This window comes from Notolabrus celidotus, chromosome 5 (genome assembly GCF_009762535.1).
Source record: "Notolabrus celidotus isolate fNotCel1 chromosome 5, fNotCel1.pri, whole genome shotgun sequence".
In the NCBI taxonomy this organism is placed as follows: Eukaryota; Metazoa; Chordata; class Actinopteri; order Labriformes; family Labridae; genus Notolabrus; species Notolabrus celidotus.
The window spans coordinates 28,462,477-28,488,233 of NC_048276.1; the positions used below are offsets into that span (position 1 = coordinate 28,462,477).

General features: G+C 42.7%; 1 protein-coding gene and 3 non-coding genes across 4 annotated transcripts; 1 reads left to right on the top strand and 3 right to left on the bottom strand.

The window, feature by feature from the left end:
- Positions 1-1,651: 1,651 nt before the first annotated feature.
- On the bottom strand, positions 1,652-1,733 carry trnas-uga. The gene has a single exon. It is a non-coding gene; the product is annotated as a tRNA-Ser (tRNA).
- A 9,249-nt stretch (positions 1,734-10,982) lies between these two features.
- Positions 10,983-11,054, top strand: trnaa-cgc. Its single transcript has one exon. It is a non-coding gene; the product is annotated as a tRNA-Ala (tRNA).
- Positions 11,055-11,489: 435 nt separating this feature from the next.
- On the bottom strand, positions 11,490-11,562 carry trnav-uac. Its single transcript has one exon. It is a non-coding gene; the product is annotated as a tRNA-Val (tRNA).
- A 3,636-nt stretch (positions 11,563-15,198) lies between these two features.
- Positions 15,199-25,734, bottom strand: LOC117813372 (microtubule-associated protein 11-like). The gene is made up of 13 exons (XM_034684549.1): positions 25,386-25,734; positions 24,373-24,713; positions 22,477-22,572; positions 22,023-22,152; positions 20,600-20,686; positions 20,074-20,194; positions 19,282-19,429; positions 18,969-19,051; positions 18,378-18,529; positions 16,566-16,702; positions 16,404-16,482; positions 16,134-16,248; positions 15,199-15,923 (listed from the first exon to the last, which is right to left on the bottom strand). Exons 1-13 carry the CDS (start codon positions 25,576-25,578, stop codon positions 15,767-15,769), a joined length of 1,839 nt encoding a protein of 612 aa, XP_034540440.1. The 5' UTR covers positions 25,579-25,734; the 3' UTR covers positions 15,199-15,766.
- Positions 25,735-25,757: the final 23 nt, after the last annotated feature.

Sequence of the window (25,757 nt, forward strand, 5' to 3'; positions counted from 1 at the left end):
GTGTGTGTGTGTGTGTGTGTGTGTGTGTGTGTGTGTGTGTGTGTGTGTGTGTTTGTATATATATACTGTAGGTAATATAATAGGTAATAATACATAATGTATGTTTAAGATGTAGCCTATGTCCTGTTCATGTGGAATAAAAAGGTATATAAAAATAAAAAATGAAAATAAATAATCTGAAATCCTACAAAAAAAAAACATAACATAAAAAAATATATACACTACCGTTCAAAAGTTTGGGGTCACTTAGAAATTTCCTTATTTTTGAAAGAAAAGCACTGTTTTTTTCAAGGAAGATAACATTAAATTAATCAGAAATACACTATACATTGTTAATGCGATAAATGATTATTCTAGCTGCAAACGTCTGGTTTTTAATGGAATATCTACATAGGTGTATAGAGGCTCATTTCCAGCAACCATCACTCCAGTGTTCTAATGGTACATTGTGTTTGCTAATTGCTTTAGAAAGCTAATGGATGATTAGAAACATCTTGAAAACGCTTGTGCAGTTACGTTAGCACAGCTGAAAACAGTTTTGCTGGTTAAAGAAGCTGTAAAACTGGACTTTCTTTGAGCTAGTTGAGTATCTGGAGCATCACATTTGTGGGTTCGATTATACTCTCAAAATGGCCAGAAAAAGAGAAGGAAGATTGGAAAAAAGTACGGACGGACGAATCAAAGTTTCAGGTGTTTGGATCACACAGAAGAATAGTGAGATGCAGAACAAGTGAAAAGATGCTGGAAGAGTGCCTGACGCCATCTGTTAAGCATGGTGGAGGTAATGTGATGGTCTGGGGCTGCTTTGGTGCAGGTAAAGTGGGAGATTTGTAAAAAATAAAAGGGATTTTGAATAATGAATTTTGCAACGCCATGCCATAAGCACTGTCCAACCTGTGGACAGTGCTTGATTGGAGCCAATTTCCTCCTACAACAGGACAATGACCCAAAGCACACTTCCAGATTATGCAAGAACTATTTAGGGAAGAAGCAGGCAGCTGGTATTCTGTCTGTAATGGAGTGGACAGCGCAGTCACCAGATCTCAACCCCATTGAGCTGTTGTGGGAGCAGCTTGACCGTATGGTACGCAAGAAATGCCCATCAAGCCAATCCAACTTGTGGGAGGTGCTTCAGGAAGCGTGGGGTGAAATTTCTTCAGATTCCCTCAACAACTTAACAGCTAGAATGCCAAAGGTCTGCAATGCTGTAATTGCTGCAAAGGGAGCATTCTTTGATGAAAGCAAAGTTTGAAGGACAAAATTATTTTATTTCAACTAAAAATCATTATTTCTAACATTCCCAATGTCTTGACTATATTTTCTATTCATTTTGTAATTCATTTGATAAATAAAAGTGTGAGTTTTCATGAAAAACACAAAATTGTCTGGATGACCCCAAACTTTTGAACAGTAGTGTATATATATATATAATTTCATCTTATTTCTCTGCACTAATTCCTATTCACCTATGAGTATAGTCGCATTTGGCTGGTTCAACAGGCTAAGGACCAGTCAAGTATGTTGACTTTCTCTCCACTTGTTTTCTTCAGCTAATAAACAGTCGTTCCGTGCTTTCAGACAAATTTCTACAGCTTGAATAAACCATTTTATACGGTCTATGAAATAAACACATGAAAAAATGTTTCCACTTCGCTGCGAGCAGGGTTCGAACCTGCGCGGGGAGACCCCATTGGATTTCAAGTCCAACGCCTTAACCACTCGGCCATCGCAGCTTACGTCACAATGTATCACAACTGTACACTATATTCCAAGTATTAGCTGCTGCTCCACAGTGTTCAACATTTAGCCTGTTCGACACGCGTCTTCGGCTTCAAACACGCTCCCTGCTGCCTCTGTGTGTTCCTGTTCTGACGAAGCTTACTCACTAAGCCTGCGTGGCTCCTAATGTAGACACCAGACTTCGGTAACAGCTCCACTTCGCCCGGGTAAAGGCACCTTTCAAAAAGTTAAATGTGAAATCAAAGATGGCGGATTGTCATTTTTCCCGCCGAGAACTCTTCCTCCGGATCTTTGGCCTAGTGCTCCCCCTCGTGGCCGGACAGCATCAACAAACACAATTTGACAAATAAGAGATATTTTATGACGACAGAATAATATTTTGACTTTTCATAGCATCAGCACTGTATTGTTGTTTTGGCCTATTTTGATTTTTAAGTTTAGGCGGCATTCATAACCATGGACTAAGTTACAACGTCTAATACCTGCCAACACTCCTGATTTAGGTGATTTAATGAGCTCATTATTTAAAGAAAATACAGGGCTGGTTTCTACTGTTTATGGTATTAATTATTTCTAATAAAAACACTTAAGCCTTTGTTAAGATTAACTGTGACATGAATAGGTCCAGCCTAAATGTGATTACTTTAAGTGTGAATAACCAAAAAACCCAGATCTGACATTTCTACCTTCAAATCATGTTCTTTTTCCAAATTTACTGACTTTCCTAACCCCTGATAAACAAAACTTTTTCTACATTGTTTGTTTTTACATTTATCCTACATCTGTATAGCATGGTATAGCATGGCACGTGCAAAGAATCCTTTTGTCCTTTATTTTCCCTTTTCCTCCTTACTGCACAATATAAATGATCTGTTACTTTGTATGTATGTTCGGGTTTTTTTACGTTTTAAACATTTGAAGGGTATCCAGCGGGCACGTTCATTATGTTTAATACATTCAAAGGGCATCCAAAAGGCACTTTTTTCTTTTCTTTTTTTACATTGTACGCACTAAAGGGGCATGCAGAGGGCACTATTTCATGTATTTTCCATTTTCCACTGAAAGCACACCAGAGAAGGCCAGTTTGAATGTTTTATCTACTTCTGTGGAATCCAAGAGAGCACTTCAACACAGTTTCTTTTGGACATGTGGGCACCATTGAATTAGACTAATTAATTTCAACCGAAACACCTTTTAATATTGTGCTGCACCTATATCTGCTTATCTGAATATTGATTTGGATGAATTTTTGCCTTAACAAATTAGTTTATTATTTGTGGCAGGAGAGTGGGGAAGGAACAGGTGTTGGCAACACCACCTAGGGGAATTTCACCCATAAGACATTCAATTTCGAACCAGCTATTTCTCTTAACTCCGTTCAAGAGAGATCTTGTTAATAAAAAAAATATATATTTTATTTAAATCAAAATAGATTCGCCTAAAATTGGCTGCAGGGTTCAAAATGTATCAGTAGTGCACAGTCAGTGGTTCCCTAAGGAGACTGCAGCAGGCAGAGGCATGAAAAAGGAGGGGACAAGGCTGTAGCTTACCATGAAAATCAAAAGGGGAAGAATCCAACTACCCCCACATCGTGACAACACAACAACCAAAGACTGTGTAAAATGCCACCACTAGGTGAAGGGACTGCCGCTCGTTGAGGTCCACAGCACCTGTCGAACACACAAAAACAGATCAAACGTTACAAGCTTGCCCTGCAGGGAACCACCAGACTGAAATACATGCAACCTTTAACAGAAATAATAATAGAAACTAAATGATACAAAAAAACTAAATTAAATGTATTAATAGCCTAAACAAAATAACTAATTAGGAAAATCAACAAAGGAAAGCAAACGAGTATTATTAATGAATGCACAAACTCATTTGCTTTAATAAACATCAAAAAGGATGAACGAGACAAAAAAAAATGGGATATGTGAAATAATAATTAAGAAAAACAACAAAAGGAAAATAAATCTTATCACACACTCAAATGGACTTAACAAACTATACCCAAACTTAAATAGAAAAGAAGGTGAATAAGAGAAACTAAAGAGCTAAACTAAGAACCGGGTCGGGTTTAACTATGCTGTCTACTTCATTTACTTTTTGACATCTTTAACTATCAAAGTCAGGTAAAGTTAGAAAGATATTGACAAATTTCGACCTTCTCGGATCAATAACTTGCTAATGAAAGGTGGTAAAAACACAAAATATATCTCTTTCCCATCAGTGTAAGACAGACAATGAGCTACAGCGTAATTTTCATCAATATAGGCCGTCTCTCCGTTGGGCTAATAACATTGGTCTTTATGCGCTATAGGTGGTGAGGAGAGTTGGCAGGGACCGTCTACAAAGTGTACTGCCGAAAAGATACACTAGTAAAAAACAATCAATGACATCACTCCTGAACAGTGTAGTGTCCTGAAAGTCACTGCAAACCTTAATCATCTCATTCTGATTATAACACAGCACTTGGTTTGAGAATATGGTTTGACCCCCCCCCCACGCTTCGGAAAAGTGTTGGTTTTCTTCCCTCAACCTCCACAACAGTCACCTCTATTTCTGCCGAGGTGAAATTCAGCATTTTAATGCACCAAACAGATGTCCTGGTAGTGGTAGTATGCTGATTGCATGTTGCGGGCACGCAGCTGTCAATTTAGAATGATTCTGATTCACTAATATACACACAGTGGTGAGAACAAAATTGGCTGGTACGCACGTGTCATGAATCTGATGGTGAATTCGCATAAGCACTTATTTTATGCACAGAGTAAGAACATTTCTACGCATTTATTAGTGAATGAGGCCCAATGTGTCTTACATTTCAAATTTTGATGGACTGAGATGAAACCCTTTGTTCATGCTTTGTTCCATCTTTATTCATTCTGACACAGACCGGACTCTTCTGATCCCAGCTGTGTGTCCCTGAAGAGTAACTCCTCTATGGGTCACCCTATGGCTGTTTCCGAAACGGCCTGCTACATACTACTTACTAATGTAGTAGGCAGTAGGTATTGCCTACTACATACTGCATTTGAATTTAGTATGTAGTATGACTGTTCTGTCCGATCTGTCATGCAGCATGCTGAGCCAGACTTCGCTGGATTTCCGGTTTCGGAAAGCGGAAATAAACAACGGCGAAGCCGATAAATAAAATGCTTATTTAGCATCCATTTATGATTTAAAAAGTTAGGAAGTGGTTTATATGTAATTTGATAACTTTCACAGCACCCAAAAACAGATTTCATCCCGTCAAAAAATGAGGAAAAAGAAAAAGCAGAACGAGCGCTGTGCATTATGGGAAACAGTACGCGAGGCAGACTGGTCCGATGCATACTGAGATATTTTCCCGAATCAGTAGACATCCGGGGAGTTTTGGCTTACTGCAGATTTTGCTCTTGTTCACATACTACTTACTACATACTGAATTTTGGACATATCAGTACGTACTGCTAGTATAGTAGGCGATTTCGGAAACAGCCTATGTCTTTCAAAGGTGGACGCCATTCTCCTGAGGAAAGGTAATGACTTTAAATACAAAGATTTGATCCTGTTGGGTGCAGGTTCCACATCCCTTTCTACAGTTTCCTCTGAAGTATATGTCTTTGTCATTATCTTATATAAAATTTTTAGATTCTTGCAGTTTGTGGTTTAATGATTTTGCACCAGTCATTATAATTTCAAAGGTTGTACTTTAACCAAGATGTGTTACATCCACAGAGTTGACTGGGAGAAAACTGAGGCCCCCACTGATCAATCTGCTCATCATCAAACACGTGTAGACTCCATATTTAAGGTTCGAAAATAGTGCAAAGACCACATATTGGGATTTAAAAACTTAAACATGTTATTGTTTGATAACAATATATGCTCAGTCATTTTAAATTTGATGCAGCAGCACGTTTCAAACAGTTGGTACAGAGACATGTTCATCATCAGCTCTTCTTGGAACAACACTCTGTAAACGTTGGTGAACCCAGCAGACCAGTTTCTGGACTTCAAAGTGAAATGTCCCATTCTTGCCTGATAGAAGATTTCAGCTGCTCAACAGTTCAGGGTCTCCTTTGTCGTATCTTTAGTTTCATGATGCTCAAAAAGTTTTCCATTGGTGAAAAGTCAGGACTGCAGGCAGACCAGTTTAGCACCTGGACTCCTCTACTACAGAGCCATGCTATGTACAGAAGTTGGTTTGACATCATCCTCTGAGAAGTCCGACCCTGGCTCCTCTTCAGATTCTGACACAGAGCAGGTCTCTCCGAAGGATGTCACTTCCTCGTCTCTGTCAATCCCTGATGCGGCAGAGGAGGAAGAGGAGTTGACTCTGTCACTAGGTCCAACAAGTGTTCCAGATGGTTGATCCGGGTTGCGGCGGTGAAAGTCACGGATGAGGCGAGTGTCAAGGATGTGTCGACTGGGGACCCATGACCTCTCCTCAGGCCCGTAACCCTCCCAGTCAATGTGATATTGGAGTCCCCTTCCCCGGCAGCGAGAGCAGATCAGACGATGAACTGAATAAGTGAGACCCCCATCAATCAGTCGAGGAGGCGGAGGAGGGTCAGCAGCGGGACACAGAGGACTCTCCCGTACAGGTTTTATTCTAGAAACATGAAAGGTTGGTGGATGCGCATGGACCGAGGGAGTTGTAGTCCGACTGCTGCTGGATTGATCACTCTTTCAATAGGGAATGGGCCAATAAACTTGGGTGCCAGCTTCCTGGATTCCACTCGGAGTGGCAAGTCGCGGGTCGAAAGCCACACCCTCTGGTCGACCTGGTAAACAGGAGCTTGGGACCGACATCGGTTGGCAGATGCTGTGCTGCGGGCTGACGAGCGGATGAGGTTTTCTCTGGCTCTTGACCATGTGTTGCGGCAGCGGCGGATGTATGCCTCCACCGATGGACAGGAAGCCTCCTTCTCTTGAGCTGGAAAGAGTGAGGGCTGGAAGCCGTATGCACACTGAAATGGAGAGAGTCCAGTTGCTGAACTGGTCAGGGTGTTGTGGGCATATTCTACCCACAGCAGTTGCTGCGACCATGAGGTGGGGTTCTTGGAAACCTGGCAGCGCAGAGCTGTCTCCATTTCCTGGTTCTTCCTTTTAGTCTGCCCATTAGATTGTGGATGGAAGCCAGAAGACAAACTAACTGTGGCGCCAAGCAGAGAGCAGAACTCCCTCCAGAATATGGAGGTGAACTGAGGACCCCGGTCTGAAACCACATCCCTCGGAAGTCCATGCAGTCTGAAGACATGATTCAACATTAAGTTGGCAGTCTCTTTAGCAGAGGGAAGCTTTGGCAGAGCTATGAAATGTGCTAGTTTACTGAATCTGTCGACAACAGTCAGAATAGCAGTGTTGCCCCCAGAGAGAGGGAGGCCGGTAACAAAGTCCAGAGAGATGTGGGACCATGGGCGGTGAGGGATAGGAAGCAGATGAAGGTGACCAGCTGGGGCATGATGAGAAGCTTTGTGGTGGTTGCAGACTTGGCAGGCGTTAACAAAGTCCTTGGTGTCTTTCTCCATAGTTGACCACCAGAAACGCTGTCGGAGTACATCCTTGGTCCTCTGGATCCCAGGGTGACAGGTGAGCTTCGAAGAATGGGCCCACTGGAGCATGTCAGAGTGCAGATCAGCTGGAACGTGTAAGAGGTCAATGGGACAGGAACTGGGACCTGGCTGATTCTCTCCTGCCCGCCTGACCCTCTCCTCAATCTCCCATGTCAGGGTAGCAACAACACAGGGGCTCGGAAGGATTGAAGCAGGACCCACAGCGGACTCCTCCAATTCCTGGAACTGCCGAGACAGAGCGTCTGGCTTGACGTTACGGGACCCAGGGCGATAGGAGAGGGTAAAATTAAAGCGGGTGAAAAACAAGGACCAGCGGGCTTGGCGAGAGTTCAGTCTTTTAGCTGTGCGGATGTATTCCAGGTTCTTATGGTCAGTCCAGACCAAGAATGGTGTTTTGGTTCCCTCCAACCAGTGGCGCCATTCCTCCATGGCCAATTTAAGCGCCAGCAGTTCTCGATTACCAATGTCATAATTTCTCTCCGCTAAAGAGAGTCGCCTGGAAAAGAAGGCACAGGGATGAAGCTTCTCGTCCATTGCCGAGCGTTGCGACAGCACTGCTCCTACTCCCACATCGGACGCGTCCACCTCTACTACGAACTGCCGATCAGGGTCTGGAAACTGAAGGATGGGTGCTGACGTAAAGCGTGACTTGAGGGTCTGGAACGCCAGGGGGGCGGCGATGGAGCTGTAGTTCCGGATGAAGCGGCGATAAAAGTTGGCAAAACCCAGGAACCGTTGCAGATGCTTGTGGGAATCGGGAACAGGCCAGGATGTGACAGCAAAGACCTTTGCTGGATCCATCTGGATACTTCCTCGGGCAATGGTGTATCCCAAGAATGGAACCGAAGAAGCGTGAAACACAAACTTCTCCGCCTTCACAAATAATGAGTTCTCCAGCAAGCTTTGCAATTTAGCCTGCACGTGATGAACATGTTCATCCAGAGTCTCAGAAAAAATCAAGATGTCGTCCAGGTAGACAAACACAAAACGGTTAAGCATGTCCCTCAGGACATCATTAACCAATGCCTGGAAAACAGCTGGAGCATTAGTCAGTCCAAAAGGCATCACCAGGTACTCGTAATGCCCGGTGGGGGTGTTGAAGGCCATCTTCTTGATTAGGGTTAAGGGTTAGGGTTAGGGTTAGGGTTAGGGTTAGGATAAGGGTTAGGGTTAGGGTTGTGATTAGGGTTAAGGTTATGATTTGGGTTAGGGTTAGGATAAGGGTTAGGGTTAGGGTTAGGATTAGGGTTAGGGTTAGGTTTGTGATTAGGGTTAAGGTTATGATTAGAGTTAGGATTGGGGTTAGGGTTAGGGTTAGGGTTAGGGTTCGGTTTGTGATTAGGGTTAGGGTTAGGATTAGGGTTAGGATTAGGGTTAGGATATGGGTTAGGGTTAGGGTTGTGATTAGGGTTAGGATTAGGGTTAGGGTTAGGTTTGTGATTAGGGTTAAGGTTATGATTAGGGTTAGGATTGGGGTTAGGGTTAGGGTTAGGGTTAGGGTTCGGTTTGTGATTAGAGTTAGGGTTAGGGTTAAGGTTATGATTAGGGTTAGGGTTAGATATTTGATTAGGGTTAAGGGTTAGGGTTAGGGTTGTGATTAGGGTTAAGGTTATGATTTGGGTTAGGGTTAGGATAAGGGTTAGGGTTGTGATTAGGGTTCAGGTTATGATTTTGGTTAGGGTTAGGATAAGGGTTAGGGTTGTGATTAGGTTTAGAATTAGGGTTAGGGTTTGATTTGTGATTAGGGTTAAGGTTATGATTAGGGTTAGGATTAGGGTTAGGGTTGGGGTTAGGGTTAGGGTTGGGGTTAGGATAAGGGTTAGGATTAGGGTTAGGGTTAGGGTTGTGATTAGGGTTAGGGTAAGGATAAGGGTTAGGGTTAGGATTAGGGTGAGGATTTGGGTCAGGATTAGGGTTAGAGTTAGGATTAGGGTTAGGGTTAAGGTTAGGGTTAGGGTTAGGATTAGGGTTAGGGTTAAGGTTAGGGTTAGGGTTGTGATTAGGGTTAGGGTAAGGATAAGGGTTAGGGTTAGGGTTAGGGTGAGGATTTGGGTCAAGATTAGGGTTAGAGTTAGGATTAGGGTTAGGGTTAGGGTTAGGGTTAGGGTTGTGATTAGGGTTAGGGTAAGGATAAGGGTTAGGGTTAGGATTAGGGTGAGGATTTGGGTCAGGATTAGGGTTAGAGTTAGGATTAGGGTTAGGGTTAGGATTAGGGTTAGGGTTAGGATTAGGGTTAGAGTTAGGGTTAAAACTAGAACTGAACCTAACCCTAACCCTAACCCTAACCCATGCAGAACCAGAACCAAACTCATGCAAACAGAACCAGAACCCAGCTCAAGCAAACAGAACCAGAACCAAACTCAAGCAAACAGAACCAGAACCAAACTCAAGAAAACCCAAACAGAACCGAACCAAACTCAAGCAAACAGAACGAGAACTGAACCAGAACTGAACGAAAACCAAACCAGAACCGAACCTGAACCGTACCAGAAACATACCACAACCGAACCAGAACCGAACCAGAACCAGAAACAAGCCAGAACCGAACCAGACCCGAACCAGAACCGAACGCAAGCAAACAGAACCAGAACCAGAACCAAACTCAAGCAAACAGAACCAGAACTAAACTCATGAAAACAGAACCAGAACCAAACTCAAGCAAACAGAACCAGAACCAAACTCAAGCAAACCCAACCAGAACCGAACCAGAACTGAACCAGAACCGAACCAGAACCAAACCTTACCAGAACCGTACCAGAACCGTACCAGAACAGAACCAGAACTGAACAAGAACCGAACCAGAACCAGAAGCATCAATCTGCTCTACTGTCTGAACGAGCTAAAGGACCATTCTCTTGAAGACGAGATCCAACTGTCCCTGAATTCAGGACGTCTCCACACAGATAAACTGTCTCCTGCTCAGTGGTCAGCTCTGGTCTCCATCTTACTGTAATCAGAGAAAGACCTGGACGTGTTTGACCTGAAGAAGTACTCTGCTTCAGCTCAGTGGTGTAAGATGAAGTCTGGAGGAAGAGGTAGATAGTGATGTCAACGGCAGACAAATTCAGAAATAAGCTCAGGTCAGTTAAAAAAGTGGAAGTCCTCATGAGAGAAGGATGTCTTCCGACATAATCCAGATTTTTTTTTGGTATCGCTGTTTTATTACGGAGTCTAGAGCAGCACAGTACAGGCTTTCCTTGGTTGCGTCCATTCTGAAATTTACTTCCTGACCCCCATTTGAATTCCACACTTCACTGGCATGACGTTATTGCAAACAACCTATATACAAAGCTGCACAGAATGTAGTGATAATGAGAAGTTAAGTGAAAATCATGTCAAAGATCCTAATTACATTACATGATAAAAAAGTAAAACAATTATGACATAAAAAGTCCTAATAATGAAATAAAATCTACTTTAGTGACATATAAAGTCGAAATGATGTAATAAAAGCAATAGAACCTCATCACCCAGTTTAACGCTGTATTTTAATATTGCTGCATTTATTGACGCAAAAATATGATTGAAATTATTATTCTCTTTTATACCTCATTTTATACAGTCTATGATCTCAACCTAAGACCATCAGGAATACGTTTTGTTTTCATAAAAAAAGTCTAACATCCCGGCTCCTGTTATCTTTGAATAATGGTTTCTGGGCCGTCTACCACGCTGTATGGGGATGTAGCTCAGTGGTAGAGCGCATGCTTCGCATGTATGAGGCCCCGGGTTCAATCCCCGGCATCTCCATCTTTTAGTTTCCAAAATAAATGCGTGCTGGTGAATTAATGTTGATATTTATGTTTCACAAGCTGTGAATGTATATTATTAATGTATTATTTATATTATTTTTTTATATATGATATTTAATTGTTGTTCTACTACTAATTCTAAAAAACAATAACAGAGTTAGTGATACATCGTGAAAACACTGCTAGGTCCTCTGAAAGCTACAAAAACACATGACAACCTTTTTATTCACAGTCTATGATGACAACAGATATTTTTAATAAATAAATTATAGTATAAACGGCAACGCGTCAACCGCTTTTATTTTGAAAGTGGGATCTCCAAACCGGATATGGACTTTCAATTTGACTTTCTATGTTGTCTTTGTTTTTGGATGTTTACAGGTGTTATATAAATGTGTGTGATGTGTAAAAACTGCACAAAGAAAATAATTCATGGTTCCACTGGGGCTCGAACCCAGGACCTTCTGCGTGTAAAGCAGACGTGATAACCGCTACACTATGGAACCAGATGGTATGCCACGGGAAGCTATATGAATTCTATATCAAATTACATTTTTTGGCGTATTGCCATTTACTACATATTGTTATCTACATATTAATTCTGCTGTTGGTAGAAATTGTGTAAAAAAAACCGTTATTTTTTCTGCTGGGTTTGGAGAAAGGGGCATAATGCCCATCTGTACTCATCAGTAAGTGGAGCAATTTGAGACTATTGCAAAATCTCTGCGGTTTCCAATGCCTTTGAATTAAGCAATATTATTATTCCCCCCTCCCGTTATGACAGACCAATCATAGTTGATCTCCAATCCTCTGTCCTGATTGGTTAAGGGGCTGCTCTTACTACGTTCTCCGATTGCTTATGAGTCTGGCACTATCATGACTGCACACGCCTATCTGTGTTGGGGGCAACGGGCAACCTGCAGTCTAAAAATACGAGTCCAATGCGGAAGTGTTAAAAACTGCAGTTCATCGAGGATTCGCTTGAGGCTGGCTCTGGAAGTACCGGAAACAAACATGTTTACAGCCTAGTACAAAAAACAAGTGTAGTCTGGATCGGAGGGGGGGGGGGGGGAATTTTTTTCTAACGCAGTAATTTCAAAGGTATTGAGATTACAATTCTTCCAATGAGAGGCACAGCTGAATTGATTGACAGGTGAGAACTCTGTAGCTGTTAGCTAGGAGGCTCAAAGCCCGCCTCTTTATGCTCGACAGCAGCGATATGGCTCCCGCCAATGATTGGCCTCAAAACAGTGCTTCAAAAACAGATGGGTGACGTCACGGATACTACATCCATATTTTATACAGTCTATGGTTGGGGGGCTTAGAGGAAATCTGGTTGGGAGGGATAGTGTTGACATTCAAAGTCCCTCTCTGGACAGATGTTTACTCTGTGATTACCAACAGCAGCTTTTACTACGCTGAAGTTGGCTTCCGGTTCGTCTAAAGTAGAGATTTAACCAAAATAAGTTCTAGTCTGGAACCACTTCACCAGGATTTGTAAAATCTGGATCAGATCATCCGAAGTAGAATACAGACTTTTTAAAACACAGTTTCAGATTTGTGAAACTTTTATTCTGTCTGTGAAAATGCATTAAAAGGAGATTTCTGTTATTTTTTTTCACCTTTGGACCACATTGGACCAGGACCACTACAACTGGACTTGTCTGATCTTCCGTTCTGCCCTACATTATTTAAGAGAGTGTACAGACGCTTTAATACACAGTCTCAAATTTGTGAAACCTCTACTTAGAAAACTTGGAAAAAGGAAGATTTCACTGCTTTTTTGGACCTTTCAATGGGGTTACAGGTGAAACTTTTGTTTTTAATGGGTGACTACTGTTGTAGCACTAATGCTTATTTTTACTTGATGTTAGCTACCCAACAATACGTTACATTGGTACTACGGTTTAACAAAGACTCTCAGCCCATTATTTCGACAGGCACCTAAGCATTCGACTGACGTGACAGATAGCAGGATGGGACACTTATTGAACTGAAACACTGCCCACTTACCTTACCATCAGGTGACAAATCTTTCTCCTGAAGAAGCGGTTTACTTCAATCAAATCAACAAATAATCAAATTAATCTGCCAACATTATAAAAAATAGCATTTAAAAAGGAAACAACTGCATTATTAAGGTGAATATAATAGTAATATAATCGTCTTGTTGGCTAGCTAACTTGAAGTAAAAAGAGAAACATACACATGAGCACTCCCAAAGTATTCCGCTATATAATAACCATTCAGCTTGTGTGAGCATTTCTCCTTTACCATTGTATCTTTGATTTTAAAACTTAATTGTTAACTAGGTAGTGGCTGAATGCTAACGCTAGCTGTGTTCAGGTGTTTAACACCTAAAATATGTCCAGATCTTTCTTCTGTTTTTTTTTTTTACTGTTAATTGTCTTTGATGCTGCTATCAATCTCAAAGCCATGAAATGAGATTGATAGACGTGATAACATTTGAGCTCCCCATCCTTAGCTTTACCAACATGTGGACCAAAGTGCAAGACCAAGATGATGTGGAATAAAGGAAACATAAAGATGTTGTTTCTTGTTTAAGCATTATATTACATTCTTTAAAATTACATAACAGACATGTTGGTTCTGAGTGTGAACAGAAAATAATACTGACTTAAAGGTGAATTCAGCCACAACGCGTCAGTCCTCAGTTTGAGACAGTTTCCTGTAACTTCCTCTGCTTTGGATTTCCCTCCTAATAACACAGAAACATGGTAATACATGATGAAAATATCTCACACAGATCTCTGACTGTGTTCTCCCAGCCTCTCTCTGTATGCAGACAACACTCCTCTCTGTGTGAGTGTATCTGAATCTGCAGCACAAAGGTGAAGAAGGATGGTGTTTTGTTGCTGACTGTTGACTGATAAGTTAAAAACATCCTCTGGCCAGGTGTTTGAGGAAGGAACGCGTGTACACATGGTCTTCATGTTCTGAACAAACTTGAGTCTTCCGTAGAGACGTTTTTGTTAGTTTGTCACCTCGTCTGTTCTGCTTTTATTTGTTTGAAGCACATTTTGTGAGGAGCTCTGTATTCATATATTTAATAGCTCACTTTCTGCTTCTGGGCCGTTTGGGTCACAAAAAGATCACACCCAAACTTAAATTACATCCTGGAATTTAATATATTAAGGGCTTTTCAGGGTTTTGGATGTTGGATTCCTGCACTTTCTAATCCATTTTACTCACTTAAACAAACTAATCACAGCTGTGGCCTAACAGTAACCCTGTGACTTGATCTGTGAGTTTTAAACACTAATGCTAAGCTAAAGATGAGTGAGTGCTAGACTCATTACTTAATCATGGATTTAGGAAGCTGTGTTTAGGTTGCACACATAGACTGTATAATTTATGGACGTAGTCTCTGTGATGTCACTAATCTGTTTCTCAAGCCCTGTTTTGAAGCCTATCGTTGAGGTGCCATATTGGAAATGCTGAACGCAAGCTAACATCTGTTGAGATATTGTGAGGTAAAGAGGCAGGCCTTTAGCCTTTTTGCTAACAGCTACAGGGTGCCCGCCTGTCAGTGGGCAAAACTTGTATTCTTAATAACTTCTGAACTGTTGTAAAGAAGTTCACCCCCGTACAGTGTGTTCTGACAGAGAAATTAGCTTTTCGGACCTTAACTGTTTTGTGAACCAGGCTGTAAACATGTTTATTGCTGCTGCAAATATTGTCTTTTTTGAATGGGTGTGTATGTGGTTTCCGGTGTCTCTGCAGCCAGCCTCAAGCAGCCAGAGTTTTTAGCACTTCCGCATGGGCTTCATATTTTAGGAGCAGAGGTTGCCGCTTGTTTGCACATCAAGCACTGAGATACTGTTTTGTCTTGGTGTAAACCATGGTAGTCTCAGTAACGTCAGCCATTAGTTCTCACAGGAACGTTTTGTTCAGAGATGGCGGCCACCATATTGGAAACGCTAACTCAATCTAGCTTTAGAGTGACCAAGAAACAGGCATTGTAGTGGAGCTGAGGCGGTGTAAGCACATGTCCACAAACTCAGCTGTGCCCCTAATTATGCATGTTCATGTTTCACTCTTACCTTCTGAATATCTCATCAGATGTGTTATTAAAAAATCATCCTCCATAAAGTGTGTACAAATCAATGAATGAGCAAATATCCCAAGCCATCTTTTTTATCAGGACTGTCAACGAGTTAAGCTAAAAGAACATTTTAACATGGACGCTAAGGGGGCTGTCTTGGCTTTTGGCGACAGCCTCAAGTGTACACTTTAGGAACTGCAGACGTTGCTGCTTGGTTCTTCCTAAACTCTTACCTTACAGTGTCTAAAATAACGTATTGATCAAAAAAGTATTGATTAATTGCTGATCTGCATTGGTCTGTTGTCAACACAGCATCAATCTCTGTGGCCTTGATTGGGACTCGGCAGGTTTTTTATGTCAATCAGCAGTAACAAATATGAAAATGGGCGTTGTTCGAGTGAGTGTGGTAACATATATGGCGTGGTTTGAATGGGTGTGACCACATAGGGACGTGGTTAATATGGTCTGCAGGTCTGTAGCTGTCCCCTTCTTCGTCTCTGTGTTTCTACTCCTTTTAAAGTGTTTCTGAAACTCGAGGCAGCAGATTCAAATTACAGACGAAGGTGAGCTGAGGCCGAGATTATCCTCCTTTCCTCCCTTGAGTTCTCTGACTTCCTTGCTGTCCTTCCTTGCGTCCTTGTTCCCTAACTGATGGGATCCACCACCAGCACTTTGCACTCTCTCTTGGCGATCTTGTCCAGCGAGAGCAGCGTTTTGTCCTGCGGGGGGAGGTAGAGGGGCCGACCGACTGGAGAGCCAACAGGAGGGGTGATAGCTCGCCGCTCCATGGCGCTGCCGGTTCTGACACACACACACACAAACACACAAGCACACACGCACACGCACCCACACATCTGGTTGTATGAAACTTGACATGGTCTACAAAGTGTCACATTTTTGTCCAGTTATGCTGTCCTTAACATCGTCCTAGCTCTGTTATATCGACATCTAAAACTTAGATAAACTGACCAGAATTAACTCATATTGTGTGTGTTTGTGTCTGTGTGTTACCTCATGATGTGAGACCGAGACGGCTGCTGGTGTGAGAATGACTGAGATCGACCCAGACTGGCCTGGTGTCGGTCCAGCAGGTCTCGAACCGCCGGGCTGGACGGACTATTTTTACCTGCACAGGTTAGGAAGAAGATGGTTTGCATTCTGCTCTTGTGTTACAAACAGAAACAGAACTTTTAACATCCAGACGACGAGTACAGATTTTTTTATCTTTGTAATCTGAAGTGAAGAAACAGACTCAGAAGCTCGTTGACTTTTTGATCTTACGTGACAGCGGCCGAGCGTCTGGTGGAGGGTTGGACACTGAGGCTGTGAACTGCAGCTTCAGCTTCATGTGCTGGCTCAGCTGCAGAGGGTTCAAGAGAGGTGAAGACACGTTAGCATCAAACAGTGAAGCTAGAGGAGGAGTTGGATCTCACAGCCACTCACCTCGTACAGTCCCGGTTTGAGGATCTGGAAGGCCACGCTGAACGACAGAGTGCTTCCTTTCCTGCACTGACCGAGGTTACTGAGAGGAGTGTGACAGACCACAGCGGCCAGCGCTGAGTCCTCGATGTGAGCACGACCTGAACACATGCACACACAAATATAATTACACACTTACATACTTTGAAATTGAATCTGTGAATATTGGACAAAGAGGACACTCTAAACCTGCTCCTTGAGGGAAGTACACTCAGTTAACTGTGGTTATGATTCAAAGGCAGATGGCTGGAGATTTTATTAAGAGAAATGAGACGTCATTTCCTCCGGAGCGTCATGTGAAGCGACGTCGGTTTGTGATGACGGCTTTAACAGCTGTTTGTGTCTGCACACATGTTCACTGTAATAACTCTGATAAATATGAACAGTAACAGAGCTCTGTCTCTGTATTTACCTGTTTAACAAACACCTGCACATGAAGAGAATCTGCTCTCTGTTTATTCTGTCCTGAAGCATTACGGATCAATTCATGGGTAAAATGTGTTACAGGAAATACAAATCATGCAACTCTTTTCAAACCCTGTGCTCATTATTGATCAGCCTTAACCTGACAGGAAATATAACAAGCGTTTTTACTAACAGACAAACTTTACTGTCAGACTTCTCTTCATGAAGAAAACAAGAACAAACAGGGAAACTAACAGGAGGAGTAACTGATTATTAATATATATTCTATCTATGATATTAGACTCTATTACTCTATTTCGTTAGACAGTGAATCTGACAAAAACAATCAGATAATCTATCCTCTGTTATATTGAATTTATGATTTTGAGTTCAGTATTTTACATCAAACACTTTTCAATCTCAGCTCATCACATACAGACTGTTTAGAAACCAACGTATGTTTATGATCTGTTTCAAGGAACCCTTAGTGACTGTTAATGATCAGTCTCAGGGCACTCTTAGTGACTGTATTAAGGTCTGTTTCAGGGAACCCTTAGTGTCTGTTTTAAGGTCTGTTTGAGGGCACCCTTAGTGACTGTTTTAAGGCCCATCTTTTCTCTATTATTAAACTCAGGTGATGTGAAGTTTCAGAGAAGTCCGAGCCACCGCAGTGTCCAATCAGTGAGAGGTATTTGTTAAGGGGGCGTGTCTGTCAGAGAAAAGTCTTCCGCGAAGTGTGCACTCATGTTTCCTCCGTCCTCTCTCCTCCGAGCAGAGTTAAGAGCTTTGGGACGCCACTTAATACGGTGGGTCAGTAACTACTTCCGGTTGGCAGTGAAGGGAGGAGAGAGGAGACTGAAGTTAAGAGCTTTGAGATGCAGCCATAGAGTACGGTCTAGACCTGCTCTGTTTGGAAAGAGACTTCAGATAACCGGGTTGGGATTTGGCGCAATATAAATTAAAATTGACAACAAAATAGAGAGGTCAAAGTTTCTCCTTCTCCAATTAGCTCATCGTGTGTGGACAGATCTGAGCTCTGTCAGGATGAGAGTTCACAGCTCAGCTCTGTGCAGCAGAGGGAGGAGATGCCGACAGCTCATCTCCACAATCAGACACAAAACAAGAGCAAACTGCACAGGGCAAAGATCGTTATGAGTGATTTAATGTTTGCAGTATGTTTTGTGAACTAGACCATGAGTTGGAGCAGATGATGCAATCATGCAATCAGCAGATGAAATCTGTTCTTAGCGAATTCACCCCTCAAAGTGTGAAACTGAGGTCTGTGCCTCATGAAAGTATAAATTCAAAAACACACACACACACACACACACACACACACACACACACACACACACACACACACACACTAACCCTCTGGAGTCCAGACAAGTCTAACAGCCAGGAAGTCCTGCAGGTTGTTCAACAGAACGTATTTGACCTTGAAGTGCTCCTTCACCCGCACTGTGCTCGGACAGCTTGCCGTCATGACAAACCGTGGCTGGTCCAGGCGGATACTGGGCAACCTGAGGGGGGGGAGAGAGAGAGAGAGAGAGAGAGAGAGAGAGAGAGAGAGAGAGAGAGAGAGAAGGAGGAGACGGGGGATGATCCTTATTTATTTTTGCGGCTGGTTTTTTTTGTTGCAGTTTTATGATTTATTTGCGTAAAGGCTGCAACGGTTCCGTTCCTGCCAGCTCTTGTTCTAGAGTCAACACCAAATTCAAAATTCAAATTATGACAAGACATAAAAAATCTGTAATAATGAGTGCAATCGGTACAGTCTTTAGTGTTAAAGGATCTTTGGATATCATTCCCTTTAATAAAGGTATAAATGTGCATTATGTGTTTTTGCACCTTGCCTTTTATTGCACATTGATTATTGGATATTAGTAGACTTTTACATGGAACATAATTATCTGAATAACTCGTTCTCCATGTCTTAAACCTGCCCTGCATGGAGCTCACCTGTAGTGGGTGTAGATGCAGTTGGTGAAAGGCATCTTGGGAGTTGACCACTGCAACACAGCGACCAGAGGGACCTCCATCCCCTGGAAATCAAACATTCAACACATTCACACAAATATACTGATAGAAGTGTAAAAACATTCAGAGATACATAACCCTTGATCTTCAGATAACACTGATGGACTGACCAGTAAAGCCTGTCTGAGAACTTAAATCTCCTTTTCAGGGTCGCCATGACTCCAACAACGAATTCCAGAAAAGACAACACAAGACAACAACCTAAAGCTGTGACACAACACTAACACGTCCAAACCTCGTTGGAGTCGTCCTGCGGAATGTCATTGAGGTGCAGCTGAAACAGGAAGTCGTGCTCCTCCAAGGCGCTGAGCATGCTGGGAAGGCGGCAGGCAAGGCTGTCAACCCTGCAGAAAGATGCCATGCCTACCTCACCGGACTCATGGCTGCGGAGCATGAGAAAGTGAGAGAGAGGAAGAGAGAGTGCTGCCAGATCAAACCATTAACATCTAGAGTGGGTTTCAGAAACCTACAATATTCAGTAATATCCACAACAGAGTCATGTCTGTTTTCAATGCAGTGATTTCCACTACAGAGTCATGTCTGTTTTTAAAGAAGTGATTTCCACTACAGAGCCATGTCTGTTTTTAATACAGTGGTTTCCACTACAGAGTCCTGTCTGTTTTTAATGCAGCGCTGCCTGGGGGTCTGAAGATCAGGTGCATCCAGTCTTGGTTTTGGTCCTTGTCCCTTTTGTATGGAGACGTCTCCAGATTCTCTGACTCTTTTAATGATGTTATGTACTCTAGATGATTAAATCCACAAATTCTCTGTCATTTAACTCTTTGAACATTTTTCTGAAACTGTTGAACTTTTTGCTCACAGTCTCTCACAGAGTGGTGAACCTCTTCCCATCTTTCCCTCTGAGGCCTCTCTGGAGTGTCCTCTTTATACCCAGCCATGTGATTAACCTGTTGATCATTAACCTCATTAGTTGGGAGATGTTCCTCCAGGTGTTTGTTTAGCATTACACAACTTTTTCAACATAAAATTAGGAGTCTATAACGTACATACACGTCTTTGTACATACCACACATTATCAACCAGCAACACGGAGCCGTCCGGCATCATGGGAAGGTAGGAGGCGTTGAGGTTGGGTAAAATCCGAACGTCCCGAACACTCACCTCCTCCTGAGACGACTCGTTCAACACTGACAGGAGGAAAAACAACATCCATTCAAGTTAGATCCTGATTCATCTTCTGAATTAGAAAACTCTGACCTACAGTGTTCAAAACTCTGGAGCAAAACATAGTTTCTGCTCTCACATGTTACAAACTTTTGAGCGGTTAAATATTTAAGTGGGAAGGGAAGAAATCATTAGTGTCACACGTGGGATCTCTTTATTTCACTTCTCCTCAGCACAGCTTGTTTTAACAAAATTATTTCCCCATGATTTATTCCTGTAAGGGTGAATTCTGTTCAGCAGCCTGCACATTAAAAACACAGACACATACAGAGAGTTAAAGTAAGAGCTAAAATATGGATAAGATCTGAAATCAAACTGAAACAAAGATGCTGGTCAGGTCAATAAAAGGGTAAGGATTGATGTTTAACCTTTGAGGACTGCGAGGTGCCTCCCAGAGACGGTCATCTGTTTACAGCGGACGGTGGGAGGCGGCATGACGGTCAGAGTGGTGCTCACTGTGGAAACAGTAAGTTTGTTAGAATATAATCCCAGAGCGGCACACTGAGCAGATTAAAGTAACAAAACAAGTTCATCCTCAGATCAGATTGGATGAGGTGATCTCATCTTAGTTGTTATCCTGATCAAACCTCTTTGTGTTTTTGAAAACTTTTGAATAAGATTGGGAGAACTTTGATCCAGACAATTAGGATTATCCTGACCCATGCAGAGAGCTGGAGCTGGAACACAGGTTATTAAGTAGATATTAGTTTAAATATGTTGCTCTTATGTTTTGTTCACACTGGCGCTTTATTTGTGTGTCAGTCATGTCAGTTTTTAATGCAGTGATTTCCACTACAGAGTCATGTCTGTTTTTAATGCAGTGATTTCCACGACAGAGTCATGTCTGTTTTTAATGCAGTGATTTCCACTACAGAGTCATGTCTGTTTTTAATGCAGTATTTTCACACTGGAATACTTTGTTTTACTCGCTCCATTGGCTTGTCAAATCATGTTTATGTAAGTACCCAAAGACACAAGGCCATTTAAAGTCTTTGTACCAAACAGCCTCAGTATCAGACATCAAACAGTCATTAGAGCTCACAGTTTGTGTGGATGTTGGCGCCCCCCTGTGGACACAGTATGCATTGTCAGTTGAAACTCGGGTGATCTGGATATCATAATCTTGAAATTTTTGGGCTGGAATAGGCCGATCTCATCCAGATTCATTTATAAAAACAAAAACGTACATATTTCACCAAGCTTTATTGGGATCAGAGTAATCCAGATTTAAAAAATAATTTTTTGATCCCATAATCTACTTTACTTTTTTCAATGAATCCATCGTTACAAAGGAATGATTCAATCTGTTTCAGATACTGAGTTTAAAGATTAACAAATCTGGATTACCAGAGCTCTAAATGGGACTACATACTTCGTCTACAGGGGGCGCCAAAATCCACACAAGCTGAAAGACGCTTATGTTGCTTTCACACCAGTAACAGATAAAAGCATTCTTGAATTAGATGTAAAGTCAATGTTACGATGCAATAGATAATAAGACGAGGAGTTCCTGTCGTGCAGTGCAAATGATGTGAAAGCGTGATTGGAGCAAGTTATATGCGCCGAATGACGCAAATTTCTTTATTTGCTTATTCTCCAGAGTTGAAAAATGTCATTGTCTAATTTCAGATTTAAGACAAAAGTAATCTGGGTTACCAGATCCTGGATTGAAAGAAGTGGATTTCCAAATCCAGATCAATCTAGTCCAGATTAAAATCTTTGAATAACTGAGCCCCAAGCTTCGCTTAGAGTCCTCATGAGTACTGAAGTCCAGCTACGTGTGTGCCGTACCCTGAGCCTTGAAGGTGTTCAGGTCATGTCTGAAGGTGTGTGTCGGCTCTCGTTGCTGCAGGACGCTCAGGTAGCCGAGTTCCTGCACCTCGGCTTTCTCTGCTTCCTTCTTCCAAACTGTGACCATCACCTGAACACAAACACACACATAATCCATGACTTAATCAACCCAGGTGCTTATACAACGTTAGAGTGCTACATTTGTTTGTAAATAAAGCATGCATTCTCTCAAATGTCCAGCAGGGGGCGACTCATCTCATTGTATATCAGTCTTCTTCTATACAGCATGATGTTCATTTAGTAAATGACAGCCCCATTTAGAGCCACAGAGAGCAGGAAGAGGGGGAGGCATTTCCTGATGCATGCTCTGAAATGACGCAATGTTTGGAGAAAGCCTTTGAATCTTACAAACTGAGACAGACAGATGGGCGGATGGACAGATGTTCCTCCTCACCTTGACCTTCAGGGTGCTGACAGGCAGTTTGTCCAGAGAGACGGTGAGGGGGAAGATCACTTCATCTGTTAGGACCACCGGCTCGTCCAGAGGAGACTGATGAGGACAAACAGACGGATCAATACGGAAGAAATCAGGATCAATACCTCAGAGCGAGCAGCAAGAGGGGTTACAGTGACCTCATGCTGCAACACAACAGAGATATACAGTTATATAACCATTATAAGACAGCAATCTGCACCACCAAAAACAGGTTATACATAATTAATGCAATAAGTAAGGGATAATGTATGATTAGCTAGTATTTACTTTTAAAAATAAACGAGGCAAATGTCACAACTTTGAACACTGCTGCTATCGTCACCACCGATCATGGTTTAAGTTTCTTTGCAGCGATCGGTAACCTAAAGTATCTCTCACCTGCTCCGCTGCCGTTGCTAATATAGCTGGAAAGGATCCAATATGAAAATGTCCATAGCCTGTCGATTTAGCATGCTAACCCAAGCTAAAGTTTTAGCCACATTGTTTTGATGCTAACGGAAGCAAACGGTTTCACCTCACCGTACGGTCTACGTTGTTAACAAGTAGAAGCAAAATGTGCCAGAACTCTTCTCCGTGGATTTACTTGACATGACGTGTGATCAGTTTGCCTCTGGTATTTCCCAAAGTTAATAACCGTTGTCAAGGGGTTGTTAAGGGGTTTTGACCAATCAGAATCAAGCATCTTAGATAGCCTGAAGAAAAGTAAGAAAGACGGGTAATAATAACACATTAAAGCCACAAGCGGCGCCCGCAGCCGCCGCCTATGCGAGCCGCCGCCACATGTAAACCCCTGCATGATATTTGCCACCACATGATGGGAAAGCGAGATCTGAGAGTATATACTGCCTTAGGTGGCGCAAATGTTTTAAGTTTTTGGCAGATTGCCAAGAAAACCTCCGAACTTGACAGTGTGCCACGCCCACAAATTTTGTCTAAACAGAATTCATTTAACAATAATTTAATCGTCAATATGTCTGCTATAGAATGTGCCATGTTTGGACTGAATCGGGGAAAAACTCTAGGAGGAGCTCTCCAAAGCATGCACCCTTATTCGGGCATCATTCTTCATATTCAAAGCTGTATGTGCGTTTCATGCCCCGCCTCAACGCCTGCCACGCCCACAATTTTAGTCTGAACGGAATTCTTCGAACAGTTATTAATCATCAATGTGTCTACTATAGGTTGCCCTTGGTTTGGACTGAATCGGTGAAATGGCTTCGGAGAAGATAACGAAAGTATGCACCCTTATTAGGACGCCATTTTTCATGTTCAAAGCTGGGTGGCGCTCTTCCTGTTGAGTTTCGAATATGGGTGCAAGAGGCTTTTTTGTGCATCCTGATGCCATGAATATGCGTAGAACTTTTCATGCATGTAGCTCAAAGAAACTCTATGCTTAGGGTGGTTTTTTTACCTCTAGGGGGCGCTACTGAGAACTTTTCGCGAGACCTATAATAACTTGCAATTTTCACCAGACCCGATGAGTGTGCAAAAATATCCACGCTTTCATTCACGTTCAGGGGTCCAAAAATGAAAGAACAATCCTTAGGGTTACAATAGGGCCTTCGCCACCATCGGTGCTCTTCCTTTTAACTCCGCTCATTCATTTAACGCACCCTGTGGGAAGGAAACGGGTCTTATTAACGTCAAGTTCATCTTCAAATCTCTGTCATTTGGTTCATTCCACAAGACCGAAGTTATTTGAATTTACTGTTGATGTGAATCCAGCTAACAGTGGAGAACACAGAGTCATAGACCACTCAAAGGCACACAGCTGATGCAGAGAGCCCTCCTTCCCCTCACTAAAGGCAGGCCACTCTGGATAGTTGTGACAGTGTGACACCATCAGAGCTGTACCTGCACAGGCGCCCTGCGGAACTCCCTCCCCGCCGTCCCAGATGAATTGTGGATGAGCAAAGGCTTGCAGTCCCTGAAGCTCCGACACCTGGAGTCCACCCTGCTGCCGAGCGCAGCGATGGCCGCCTCTGCTGCGGCGATGTAGTCCTCCTCGCCGTCCTCATTGCCCTCGTCCCCACTGCTCTGGTAGTCGTGTTGATGCTGGTGGTGGTTGCTGCGATGGCGGCTGCTCTCACCTGGACTCACGCTGGCCACAGCGCACAGAGAGCCCGCCAGCTCCCTCCACGCCCGGCTACTGGCCGTTTCAGTCCCAAAACCTGCTGCAGAGCCATCAGCGCCCCCTGCAGGAGAACAATGAGCACATTTACATCATTATGGACTAAATACATCGCAGTATCACAGTGTGAAGCTTTTATTTTGGTGCTTCCAATAGGCGGCAGTGTGAATTTGCTTAATAGCTAAATATTTAGGGTCACAGAGCAACATTTAACATTTCTATTTCACATTGATTGTAACTTATATATATTTTTTTAATAAAAAAATGAAATGTGAAGAAGATCACAAATATTGCTCTTAATGTGATACAAAAATGTGACTTTAAAAACTCACACCGTTTTTATGACGTTTTGGAGCTAAATGTGGAGATTTGTTTTTGTTATTTTCAGTGTACACAACTTTATAAACGGCGCCCCATACTACAGCCTTATGCACAAACACAGAAAACAACAAGAAAACATACATCACTGGTGTACAGAGCCAGCCCTAGCTGCAGACCAGTTACACATATTTTGTTTTTGAATTGGATTTCGTGTTCTTTGCATTGGGAAACAAACTATCAGGTTGAACTGAAGCCCAGCATTAAAGGATTTACGGCTCTATAGTTAACGTTAAAGGTGTTGGTTTATTCTCTGTTTTATTCTAACATCGACGTTGCAGTTCTTCTGCCTCCCTTTCTCCCCTCCTCCCTTCATCCTGAGCCGGTCGGTTGCAGGCACCCCCCCTCCCTCTCTTACCGGGGCCGTGCTCGGGTGTCGTCGCCCCGCCGTCCCTGCAGCGCAGCACCAGCAGGAACCGGACCGTCTCGCCCAGGTAGAGGTGGCTTCGGCGGGGCAGAGTGCGGTAGCGGGCCGGGTCCGACAGATCCGTGATGGGCACCGCCGGGAAATACATGAAATACTCACACTGAGACTCCATCATCTGCACCATGGCGACAACCGGAGGAGGCTGCGCGAGGACCAGAGTCAACAAACACAGAACAATGAAACACACACTTCCTGTTCTCACTTTCAAAGTAAAAGTCCTGGTTGAGGAATTAGACAACTGCGCCACACAGTGGACATATTATTGTTATTTAGATGCTTTGTAATGGAGCTATGTTCCCTTGT

What these genes read in the sequence shown, in the direction of transcription:
- LOC117813372 (XM_034684549.1), bottom strand. Translation starts at nt 25,578, where the DNA reads ATGGTGCAGATGATGGAGTCTCAGTGTGAGTATTTCATGTATTTCCCG. An exon ending in TCCGCAGGGCGCCTGTGCAG is followed by an intron (nt 22,573 to 24,372) that starts GTACAGCTCTGA and finishes TGTCCTCATCAG; the next exon opens with TCTCCTCTGGACGAGCCGGT. An exon ending in TTGCTGGTTGATAATGTGTG is followed by an intron (nt 19,430 to 20,073) that starts GTATGTACAAAG and finishes CATGCTCCGCAG; the next exon opens with CCATGAGTCCGGTGAGGTAG.